The sequence below is a fragment of the Notolepis coatsorum genome (assembly GCF_963971535.1).
Source record: "Notolepis coatsorum genome assembly, chromosome: 8".
Taxonomy (NCBI): domain Eukaryota; kingdom Metazoa; phylum Chordata; class Actinopteri; order Aulopiformes; family Paralepididae; genus Notolepis; species Notolepis coatsorum.
The window spans coordinates 77,017,585-77,029,966 of record NC_140172.1 but is presented as its reverse complement, the minus strand read 5'-3'; the positions used below and the strand labels follow the sequence as shown (position 1 = coordinate 77,029,966).

Genomic DNA, 12,382 nt, shown 5'->3' with positions numbered 1-12,382 from the left:
TTCTACCACCTCAGGAACATCTCCCGTCTCCGACCCTCACTCTCAGACTCTGTGGCTGAGACCCTGATCCACTCATTCGTCACCTCCCGGTTGGACTACTGTAATGGAGTCCTGTTCGGGGTACCCAGCAAAGCCCTGGACAGGCTCCAGTATGTTCAGAACTCAGCTGCCAGGGTTCTCACTCACACCAAGCCCTGGCAGCACATCACCCCCACCCTCATCCATCTCCACTGGCTTCCAGTCAGGTTCCGCATCACCTTCAAACTCCTGCTCCTCACTTACAAATCCCTCCGTGCCCTCGCCCCCCGGTACCTGTCTGATCTCCTCCACCAGTACACTCCATCCCGGAACCTACGATCCTCTGATCTAGGTCTCCTCTCCATCCCTCGCACCAGGTTACGGACTTTTGGGGACAGAGCCTTCAGCGTGGCGTCCCCTACCCTCTGGAACTCTCTCCCCTCCGAAATCCGCAACGCCCCAACCCTGGACACCTTCAAATCAGCTCTAAAAACACACCTCTTCACCAAGGCTTTCCCCTTAGTTAGTTTAGATTAAATTAGGTCCCATTATCCCCTACCTTCCCTCATCCCCTCTTCCCCCCCCCCCCCCCCCCTATTTTCCTTGCCCTATTTTTTGTCCTGATTGTGAAGCAACCTTGGGTTCTATGAAAGGCGCTATATAAATTTGATCTATTATTATTATTATTATTTGGTCATTTTTAGCATGGTGTTATTCACTGTCAAAGATGCAAAGAAAAATCATAATTTATATTCTCCTTTGTTTCATCACAATTTACTCAAGCCTAGTAACAGACACAATATTTCTGACACTGGGAATACATTCCCTGAGATCCAGTGGAGGTTTCTCTATGACAACACGTGAAACACAAATTCACTCATAATTCATAATTATTATTAATTTACATATAAATATATATATATATATATTTTTTTTTTATTATTATTATTAGTTTTTATTAGAAATGTTTTCATCTGTAAAAAAAAATGCCAGTGAATTTATTTTTTTCTTCAAAAATGGCCAAAATTGACAGCTCTGAGCAGGCCTGCACTATTAGTGCAGATGGCTGCACAGGTTGACCCAGGATTAAATAAATAATAAATAATAGCCAATCAAAATAGGCTATTAACGTCATCTAAGCACGGTCTGTGCAGTTAAACTCTTGCCATTGAATGGGGGATTGAATGATTGACAGCCCTTGACATCCAATACACGGAGGTTGAATATGATTGGCAGTCTTGAAAATCCAATCAGAGGTTGCTGCATTGCACAGTCAAAACGGGTCCAGCTGCAGGTCCGTAGGTTAGGTTTAGCTGGGGCCAATCTCAAGTTTCTCAAGTTTCTTTATTAGTTGTCATACAGAAGTACAGAATACTTTTATACAAAATGTAACAGAAAGAAGCATTTTGTATAAAAGTATTCTGTACTTCTGTATGACAACTAATAAAGAAACTTGAGAAACTTGAGATTGGCCCGAGCTAAACCTAACCTACGGACCTGCAGCTGGACTGGTTTCACTGTGTGAAAGAGCAAGCTAGTAGTTTAGTAAGTTGTACAGCTATAACAACACAGTAGGCTAAATTAAACTTTGCGCCAACATTAGGACCGAAGTATAAACCAGCAACTGAGCAACATGAAGAAGTAGACTTATGCATCTGGATCAGAAAAAAAGTTGTGGATGAAAAAGTAAGTAGGCTACAGTGTTTGTAAAAGCTTGTATGCTAACAGTAGCTAGCCAGCTTAGCCTACATCACAATGATGATCACCAAGCTAACTTACTGTACACACTGTAGGGCTGGGCAATTAATCGAAACAGAATCGCAATATCGATTCATAGACCTATGCAATCTCACGATTTTTCTTTTATTAAAAAAAAGTTATAATCTTTTTTTTTTCCCTTTTTAAATTATTTTATCTGGGTTGAACATGATTTGTGGAACTCCCTCTGGTGTTGTGGTCGTGGTATTCACTGACCTTTGGGAACATGGGTATCTTAGTGGTGTAGTGTATCTTGTAGACCAGGCCCATTGCAAGATGCTGTACTCTGTCGTCTACTCTAAGCCATCCTAGGTTGTCAAAGTGGGCAGGGGTGAGGTGGGTTTTAGGAGTAAGGTCAAGCAGTAGTCTGACCAGTTTGTTTTGTGATGTTTGTAATCTTGTTTTTAGTGCCTTTGAGGTGCTTTGGTACCATGAGGTGCAAGCATAGTCGTAGTACCCTTGAATGAGTGCTCCTGTTAGAGTCTCAAGGTATTCTTGTTTACCAGAGAGGAGATCCGGTACAGGAATCTAGTTTGTTGGTTGACTTAGTTTTATTACATTGGATCCCATTTTGTCACAGGAAATATTTGCCTCTATAGGATGGAACCCAGGTAGGTAATTTCATCTTTCCTTTTAAGATAAGATAAGATATTCCTTTAATGATCCCCTTGGGGAAATTCAGGCATCATAGCAGCATGGGGGAAGGGGGGGTACAGGTAGTGAAAACAACACAAGCAGTGTAAACAAATAGGTCAATATAATTTACTATCTAACTAACTGAAATATATTTTCACAGTGTCACATAAGGTGCAGATGCATAAGGTAGTGTTATAATTTACTATCTAACTAACTGAAATATACATTATTCATTATTCACAGTATCCACATAAGGTGCAGTATGCATAAGGTAGTGTTATTGTCCTACTTGGGTTCCTATTAGTTCTAGGTCGATGTCTGGCAGCAGTCCCTGCCCACTGTTGTGGAGCCTGATGGCCACTGGTATGAAGGACTGTCCGAGGCGGTTAGTTGAGTGTCGGGGGGGTATGAGTCTGTGGCTTCCTTGTCACCTTCACCTAATATGTTTTGATCTGGTCAGGTGCGCTGTCACCTAATATGTTTTGATCTGATCAGGTGCGCTGTCACCTAATATGTTTTGATCTGGTCAGGTGCGCTGTCACCTAATATGATTTCATCTGGTCAGGTGCGCTGTCACCTAATATGATTTCATCTGGTCAGGTGCGCTGTCACCTAATATGTTTTCATCTGGTCAGGGCCCTATTCCCCGTACCTGGTTCAACTAAGTCGATCAAAAGTCCCATTATCCAGATTCAATTAACTCGATGTTTGAATCCAGGCTTTCCCTGTTCCTCGAAGGTGGATTCAGTCTCGTTAATTCGAACCAGACTTGATACTCAGGATAATTGCACGTGGCCGCCTCACCTGAAAAGACAGCAGGTGTAGACTTTATTAACTTTATTAACAAGATTGCAGAATGGGTACAATACAGTACGGCTCAATAGCCTCGCCAAGAAGTTAAATGCATAATCTATAGGCTAATTTTAAATCCCTCATTACCCCAATCAACCAGATTATATTTCTTTAAATGTGCCTGCTGGCAGTAGGCTTAATGGAATGAATAATCAAATGAGATCTTGCTAGCGAAAATAATTTGTTCAACTCTTTCAGAATAAGGATAAAAACAAGCCCAAATAGTATATCTAATTGATACAAATTATATTATGAGGATATCTGTACTGTATGTGCTTAGGTATTATGTACTATATAAATACATGGTTCCCAAAGAGAGGCTTGGAGGGAGGCTTGCAGTTACACTATTAATCAGGTTTTAATCTGTTTTGGACATCATCCATACATGCATTGAATTGATTAACCTTTGGTCGCTATCCCCCTGTACTGTGCATGGTGATTTACCGACCCCCAAAATACAATAAGCACTTCATCACTGACTTCTCTGATTTCTTGGCTGAAATTATGCCTAAATATGACTGCGTCTTAATCTTGGGTGACATGAAGATACATGTGTGCTGTCCTTCTAAGCCGTTGGCTAGAGACTTTTTAAATCTTATTGACTCATTCGATCTTGTGCAGTCTGTGTCTGGTCCACACAAGAACACGGGCACACACTGGATCTTGTCCTATCATATGGTCTACCCGTTTCTAATGTTGAAGTCTGTGATGCTTTTTTCTCTGACCACATGCCTGTTTTATTTGATGTAGCTCTCCCATGCTGTATTGACAAGCCATCTGCACCGGCCCGCCGATGCCGTATGTTTAGCCCTTCCACTGCTGTGCTTTTCTCGTCCGCTTTTACTAGCGCTACTGTAACTAGCTCAGCTAGCCCTGTGTGTGTTAACATGGAGGAATTAACCAGGTTTGACTCCACCTGTCTGGAGATCCTTGATACCGTTGCTCCATTAAAAACCAGGCGCTCCAAACCTAAACCTGAGCCCTGGTTGAACGACAGTGGAAAAAGGACAAGCTGCAGGTGTCTTTCGACATTCTGAGGGACAGCTGGTGTAGATATCAGCAAACTGTTAAGGCTGAAAAAACAAAGCATTTTTCTGATATCATTTTAAACAACTGCCACAAGCCTTGTGTTCTTTTTAAAACGATTAATCATATTATTGATGTCCCCCAGCCTGTTTGTCTTGAAGCTTCCACTGAAACATGTGAGCTTTTTATTCAGTTTTTTATTGAAAAAGTTGCCAACATTAGAGCTAGCACGTCCACCCCTACATGTGACCATTCTACTACTACTGTCACCTGCCCTGCCACCTTTAGCCAGTTTGAGCCTGTGTCCCTTGCTCAGCTAGAGGAAATTATTACCCATATGAAGCCCTCAGGCTCCCCCCTAGACGTCCTCCCCCCTCACCTTATCAAAGAGGTCAGCAGGGTCATAGGACCAAATGTCCTAACAATTATGAACAACAGCCTTACAGGTAATATACCTGTACATTTTAAACATGCTGTGGTGCAACCGCTTATTAAAAAGCCTAGCCTGGACGCCTCTGTCCTCTCTAATTTTAGGCCTATCTCCAAGCTCCTGTTTTTATCCAAAATTTTGGAAAAAAATTTACTTGTCCAATTAATGTCTTTCCTTGACACACACGGCATTCTGGACGTCTTCCAATCTGGTTTTAGAGCACTGCACAGTACAGAGACTGCACTTTTAAGAGTTTTTAATGATATCCTTCTCGCCACTGACTCTGGTGACTCCCTTATTCTCGTACTTTTAGATCTCACTGCTGCCTTCGACACAGTGGATCACAATATTCTGCTCTCCCGTTTGGACCACTGGGTTGGCATTAAAGGCCAAGCCCTGGAGTTTTTTAGATCATATTTGTCTGAGAGAAGTTTTTGTGTTAGCCTGGGCAACGCTGTATCCTCCACAGCACCTCTCCCCTGCGGGGTTCCCCAAGGCTCAATTCTCGGGCCAATTTTATTTGTGTTGTACCTGCTCCCCTTAGGGCCTATACAGTGTGCGACCCATAGCATGGTCTTTGGGTGAGCCAAGGAACATTAATATTTTTTTGTGGGCGGGCGGGGTGCACCTCGCAGGGAGGAGTCGGACTGTCGGAGGATACTGTGATCGCAGACGTTACTGTGGCCTTTAGTAGGCCTTGTGTTGTGTATGTATGTATGTGACAAATAAACCTCTTGAATCCTGTCATATATTCAATCAGTTTCAGTAACTACAGAACACATAATAGACAACTCACTTGGATGTTGTGGTCCGGCCGTCTGCACAGCACATTCCATGATAAAAAAAGTATCCATTTAGTTAGATAGATGATAGATCCAACACTGTCTACAGTATCTCGTGATTATCTCTCAGACTCCTGTTCTGATACGACCGCAGCAGGCGCCAGCACGGTCACCGGGCATTGTCAGAGACATAATAGTCCCCACCGCAGCAGCACCAGCAGCAGGTGTAACGGCGTCGCCTGTAGATGATCCCGCCTCCTGCTGCTCTGTCAAGTCCATTGACTGCTTCACTTTCTTCGTGAAACCAAAATTGGTTAGGCTTACTTGTTGCATTTTTCGTTTAGACATTATCCATTCCTGAGTGACCTTATTTACCTGTCAAAACTATCACTGTCAACAAGTCACAGGTTACAACGTGGGTCAAGTTTGATTTGTGCCGTGCGTGCAGGCTGCAGCGCCGCCGCGCTCCGAATGGTAATTGCAAGAATAGCATGCATGTTGCCATAATACGTGTGTGAATTAGTGCGCAAATCATTAATCATACATCCAAAATAGCATACGTTTATTATTATACACGATGATGATACAGAAAATTACAGAAAAATGAGAAATGCATGGCAAAAGTAGCATTTATTTTCAGTAATTTAGAGACCCCCCAAAAATTCACAAATCATGTTTTCAGGGGAGCTGATGTCTGATCTAAGGGAGCCATGGCTGCCCCAGCTCCCCCGTGGATCGCACCCTGGGCCTATACTCCGAAAGCATGGCGTCTCCTTTCACTGCTACGCAGATGACAGCCAGATTTACATGCCATTAAAAAGAAACACTACCAACCCGGTAAAACCACTATTAGCATGCCTTGATGATGTTAAGGCATGGCTGGCATCAAACTGTCTTTGTCTCAATAACAGTAAAACAGAGGTCATGGTGTTTGGTCCCAGCAATGGTCATGTGCCTCCTCCTGGTGACTTGGGCCCTCTTGGGCTTTTTGTGAAGCCAACAGTCACCAACCTAGGGGTAAAATTCGATTGTGACCTAAAGCTGGACAAGCAGATCAATACTGTGGTGGGAAGGAGCTTTTTCCAGCTTAGGAGGCTGTCCAAGGTCAAATCTTTTTTATCCCGTTCCGTTTTTTAAACGGTTATCCATGCTTTTATGACCTCTCGCCTTGATTACTGTAATGCCCTGTACGTGGGCGTCAGTCAGGCCTCCCTCTCTCGTTTGCAGTTGGTGCAAAACGCCGCTGCCCGTCTGCTGACGGGAACGCGAAAGCGGGAGCACATTTCCCCTGTGCCGGCTGCCCTCCACTGGCTTCCTGTGCGTTTTAGGATTGATTTTAAGGTTTTACTGTTTGTTTTTAAATGTTTGAACGGCTTGGCACCGGGTTACCTCTCAGACCTGCTGGAACCATATGTTCCTCTAAGGTCCCTCAGGTCCTCTGACCAGCTCCTCTTGGCCGTTCCAAACTCCAGGCTGAAGCTTAGGGGGGACCGTGCTTTTGCAGTGGCAGCCCCAAAGCTCTGGAATGAGCTGCCACTGCATGTTAGGCAGGCCCCCACTCTGCAGGTGTTTAAATCACGCCTCAAAACACACTTATTTGCTCTGGCTTTTGTTTTTTAAACCGTTTTTGAGAGATTGGCCTTTTTTATGTGACACATTGTACTGTTTTATTATGTGCTTTTATTACATTTTTATGTTTTATGTTTTATCCTATGTTTGTGGACTTGTACAGCACTTTGGTCAACTTTGTTGTTTTAAATGTGCTATATAAATAAAGTGGATTGGATTGGATTGGATATACCAGTGACACCTCATGTTCATCATCAGATAACAGTGCTTGAAAAGATAAATGCATTTTCTCAAATTCATTCATCAAAAACGTCAAAGGCTCATTCAATTTATCAAGTCACGTCACGTCATCAAATCCATCAAATAGCGCATCTCCTCATATATTTTAAACCCAGTTACAATATCACAATAACACGTGACTGTCACAGTGACAGTGATACAATTAAACAATCCACAGATTCAGATTCCTCATAATTCATATCCACAATCCACGCATAGACGCTTCAATGTATGCTTGAAATACACAGCGAAGAATATTAAACTAATCAGAGCCAAACGCCCGATAGGTTTCATTCATAAAAAATCAGGAAGCGAGCTGCATTTCTTTGCGAGGGTGTGGCCATGCAGGTTATCCAGCTAACTGAACTAAACTCTGCCCTCGACCAGGTTCAAACTTTCTGATCTGTTGCCATAGCGACTTAGACAATCCGACGTCGGGGAACGGAAATGTCTGGCTTAAGTCAAGCTATGCTGAAAATTATCCGGCTAACTCAATTAGCCAGGTACGAGGAACAGGGCCCAGGTCCGCTGTCACCTAATGTTAATATGTTTTCATCTGTGTCCACTGACCACTGACACACAGTGGGGGATGTTTTAAAAATATAATTTAATATATAATATAATATAATAATTTGTGCTTCACCTAAAGATTTGGTCAGCAGCCTCCACTGCTGAGATCCATAGATGTCCCTAGATACCAAGAATATGCAAATGGACCTTGTAGAAGTGGAGCAATCTTCCATTTACTTAGGTATGTATTTTTAGGCAGATTTTCCGAAAATAGGGCTTGTATCCCTTGGGAGTCCAAAGTCCTGTTTGCACCCGTCGGCGGAAAACAAAAGGATTTAGAATTTCTCCCAAATGCTCAGAAAGTACCTCTTTTCAGAAATGGGTAAAAATAGAAAAATTACATTTTCGAGTGCTTTGAGATGTTATATATATGTCTCCTTACTTGCTAAACTTAATACGACTTGTAAATATGTTTAATTCTTGCTAGATGGTATGGTTGTAATTATCCCCGTACTCCTGGGAACTACAACATGTCACGAAACGCAAATACATGCACGCGCACACACACGCGCAGCGCAGTGTGTGCGCTGTGAAAAGGTGTTAGACCCCGCAGAGACTTATCAGAGACTCGCTACCCCCCATCCAAAATTCTAAACAACAGATTGGCTTTTCATAATATGTATGAATTATCTCTTGCAATAATATCCACGGGACTCGACTTTTTGCAGACGTTGTGTATGTGTATAGCCTACATACTTTTCCGGACTGATCATCTGAGCTCCTCTCCAGTTGAACTGCTACTGTGTTTAAATCCAAAATATTGATAAATCCAAATGCCATTGTGTAACATGTCATCGGTCTTCACATGCAGTTAAATCCTCTCTACAAGTGAAACTGAAACTTACCAAGCCTAAGTTGTTAAAGGGGCAGTAGGCAATTAATTTACTCAGTGGATGCCTGAACACAGAATGACACCAGTATCACTGACTACCACGGCAAGCCTATAGAAAATTATTTAATGTTTAATATTATTAATAATAATAATAATTCTCTCTCTCTCTCTCTCTCTCTCTCTCTCTCTCTCTCTCTCTCTCTCTCTCTCTCTCTCTCTCTCTCTCTCTCTCTCTCTCTCTCTCTCTCTCTCTCTCTCTCTCTCTCTCTCTCTCTCTCTCTCTCTCTCTCTCTCTCTCTCTCTCTCTCTCTCTCTCTCTCTCTCTCTCTCTCTCTCTCTCTCCCTCTCTCTCTCTCCCTCTCTCTCTCTCCCTCTCTCTCTCATAATAGCCCTAATAATATTAGTAATGTATTCAGGTAAACCTCTATCTAGCGTGTGTACATGGCATCAAATCAAAGTGTGTGTCACTGTAGGCCGCCTGGGCCCAGTCATTGGAATAACAAAGGAACAACAGACTAGAAACTGGGCCTTTGTACCACGTGTGAATTGGTCTAGTGACATTGATCACATTGCATTCTGGGAGGGAGTGTAGTTCTCTATCAAATAGCTGAATTCACTGAATCCTTTCAAACCCCTGTGCTGCGACTTGGTAAGGATTTTACCAGAATGTTTCATAGGACATTGATTAAAAACTATAGGCTCGAATTTTACAATTGATGGCTTATTTTGAAGGTTGAACCTGTAGTTTCATATTATGTGAACACATTTTTTTTTTTTTAAATGCTGAAAATTCGTAGGGAGGAGGAGCTCAAGAGCTCAGACTCTAGAGGTTCAGGAGGTTAAATATAAACATGACCCCTTGTTGTCTGCTCCTAGGTCAGGATCAGGAGGTCCACTCCCTGCTGGTGGAGCTCAGACTGCAGATGGCCAGGCAGGAGGCGGACTACCAGGACAGGATACACAGGTATGAGTGGAGGCTGGTCCATTGAGGCAGGGGAGGTAGCTCTTCCTCTATAGGGAAATTCAAATAATTAATTTGATTGAAATCAAACCTTTCAAAGTAATTAATCTCTCTTCTTTGGAAAAAAATCCATTATTTAAATTCTCATTAAAATGCCTCAACAGCAATACCTGCAGACAAAAGTGCAGTTCAAGCTGTTGGAGCTAGAGGTTGGCCAGTTGGTCTGAGGAGGGTGTAGACTACCCTACTCATGGTCTGGGGAGGGTGCAGACTACCATACTGTCGGTCTTCTCTTCATCCGACAGCTAGGAGTTTCACTGGGAGAAAGTAACACGCACAGAGGTTTGCGCTATCTCCCCCAAGACCCCTTCCCTGCTGAACAGGTGCCCCAAAAAACCAGTAGAAGTCGCTATTGCAATGACCAGGACTCATACCCCACTGGCTTAACACCCGTGAACACTGCCAATTGTGTTTGTAGGGACGTCTGACCAAGCCAGAGGTAACGCTGTTGGGAATTTAACCCGGGTTTAGTTTTATGTATTAAAATGTAGATTTTAAAATAATCCCTCTTCTCATCAGCTAAAACTACTAAAATATTAGATCTATCTGCAGCCTTCGACACAGTCAACCATCAGATCCTCCTTGCGGCCCTCGCAGGAATGGGAGTGGCTGGATCTGCGCTGACATGGCTGTCATTATACCTCAATGACCGCTTCTACCAAGTGTCATGGAGAGGGACCCTGTCGGCCACCCGCCCCCTGCGGACGGGTGTCCCCCAGGGCTCGGTCCTAGGACCCCTTCTCTTCTCTCTCTACACTAAATCACTGGGTAACATTATCACGGCTCATGGCTTCTCGTATCATTGTTATGCCGATGATACTCAAATCTTCCTCTCCTTCCCTCCCTCAGATATCCACGTCTCTGAGCGGATCTCGGCCTGTCTGTCATCTCCGCCTGGATGACGACCAACCACCTCAAACTGAACCAAAGCAAAACAGAATTGCTCCACCTGCCGGCCAAATCTTCCCCCCTGACCGACCTTTCCATCACAGTCGAGAATGCAGCTGTGACCGCGTCCCCGACCGCCAAGAACCTTGGTGTTGTCCTCGACGACCAGTTGAACTTCTCTGCTCACATCGCAGCGACAACCAGAACCTGCAGATTCCTCCTGAGCAACGTCAGAAGGATCCGCCCCTTCCTGACAAAAGAAGCCACCCAACTCCTCGTCCAATCAACAGTCATCTCCCGCCTCGACTACTGCAACGCACTGCTCGCTGGCCTCCCGGCCACCACCACCAAGCCTCTTCAACTCATTCAAAACGCAGCGGCCCGCCTGATCTCAAACCTACCGAAGTCGGCCCATGTCACCCCACTTCTTAGGGACCTGCACTGGCTCCCCATTGCTGCACGTATCCGCTTCAAGGCCCTCGATCTAGCATACCATGCGGCAAAGGGAACCGCTCCCGCCTACCTCCAGTCAATGGTCTCTAACTACACACCCTCAAGACCCCTACGCTCTGCATCTTCTGGCCGCCTCAGACCTACTCCTATCCAAGCTCCGGGAGGGTCATCAAAGAGAAGCCGCCTATTCTCAGTCCTTGCCCCACAATGGTGGAATGAACTACCCACCCCAGTTAGGACAGCCAAATCCCGTCCAATCTTTCGCCGTCGACTAAAGACGCACTTCTTCAACCATTATCTGAAATAATAATAAAAAAAAAAAAAAAAAATCTAACCCTAACTAACCTTACTGTCATGCACTTGTCCTAATAAACTAACCTACACTGTAACACGCAACACTTTGATGAACATTGTTACTCAGCTGATAGAGTTGTACCCTTCCTGATGACTTGTCGTACAGAACTTGTAAATCGCTTTGGATAAAAGCATCAGCTAAATGACTAAATGTAAATGTAAATGTAAAATATGATCATTGATTTTAAAATAACCCAGTTTCCCATTATCTAAAACGGTATTCCTATTAGTTCTCAACAGTAGACTGAAGACTGTCCCTCCCAGTCTATAATCTCTCCCATCCTATAATCCATCCAGCCTACAATCGCTCCCAGCCTATAATCCCAAACCTGTTTTCATTCCCTTTCTTGGACACTTTCTCCATGTAACTAATCTCCTGTCCTCTAGGTTGGAGCAGTGCAATGGGGCCCTCCAGGGGCAGGTGGTGGTACTGCGGGCCAGCTTGGAGCAGCAGAAACGCTGGCACAGCGTGGCTGAGATCAAGATCTGCAACGTGGAGTGGGCCCGGGCCGATGCGGACCGCCGCAACACCACGTTACAAAGAGAGATGGAGCAGTTCTTCAGAATGTTTGGAGAGATCCACAAAGGAGAGGAGAGGAGGACAGAGAGAACTCTCCAGACCTTCTGACAAATAGATGAATTCAGGGATCGATAATAATATAATAATAAATAAACTGGACTTTTGAAGAAGTCTTTATTCATCATGCAGACACACATATGCGATGGGCGGCACACACAGGAACACACACATGCAATTTATTTAAAGAAAATGTTGGTTGCAGATTAAATTGAGTCTCTGCGCTTGACCCATCCCGTCGTCCTTCCCCCCAAGGGCAGCCGGGAGCAGATCCAAGTGCTCCTGTCCGTCTTCGTCACGGACACGACAGCATTAGCGATCTGTTGTGCATGTTTTT

At 44.0% G+C, this 12,382-nt stretch overlaps 1 protein-coding gene across 1 annotated transcript in view; it reads left to right on the top strand.

Moving 5' to 3' along the window:
• LOC311233492 (rho GTPase-activating protein 22-like) overlaps nt 1-12,096 on the top strand; it is a gene marked incomplete at both ends in the record, with an annotated part of 169,581 nt that extends 157,485 nt beyond the window's left edge. Inside the window, 2 exons of the mRNA XM_084320459.1 lie at nt 9,629-9,716; nt 11,856-12,096. Coding sequence (XP_084176585.1) covers nt 9,629-9,716; nt 11,856-12,096 — 329 coding nt within the window. The remainder of the gene's footprint in view (nt 1-9,628; nt 9,717-11,855) is intronic.
• Between the last annotated feature and the right edge of the window lie 286 nt (nt 12,097-12,382).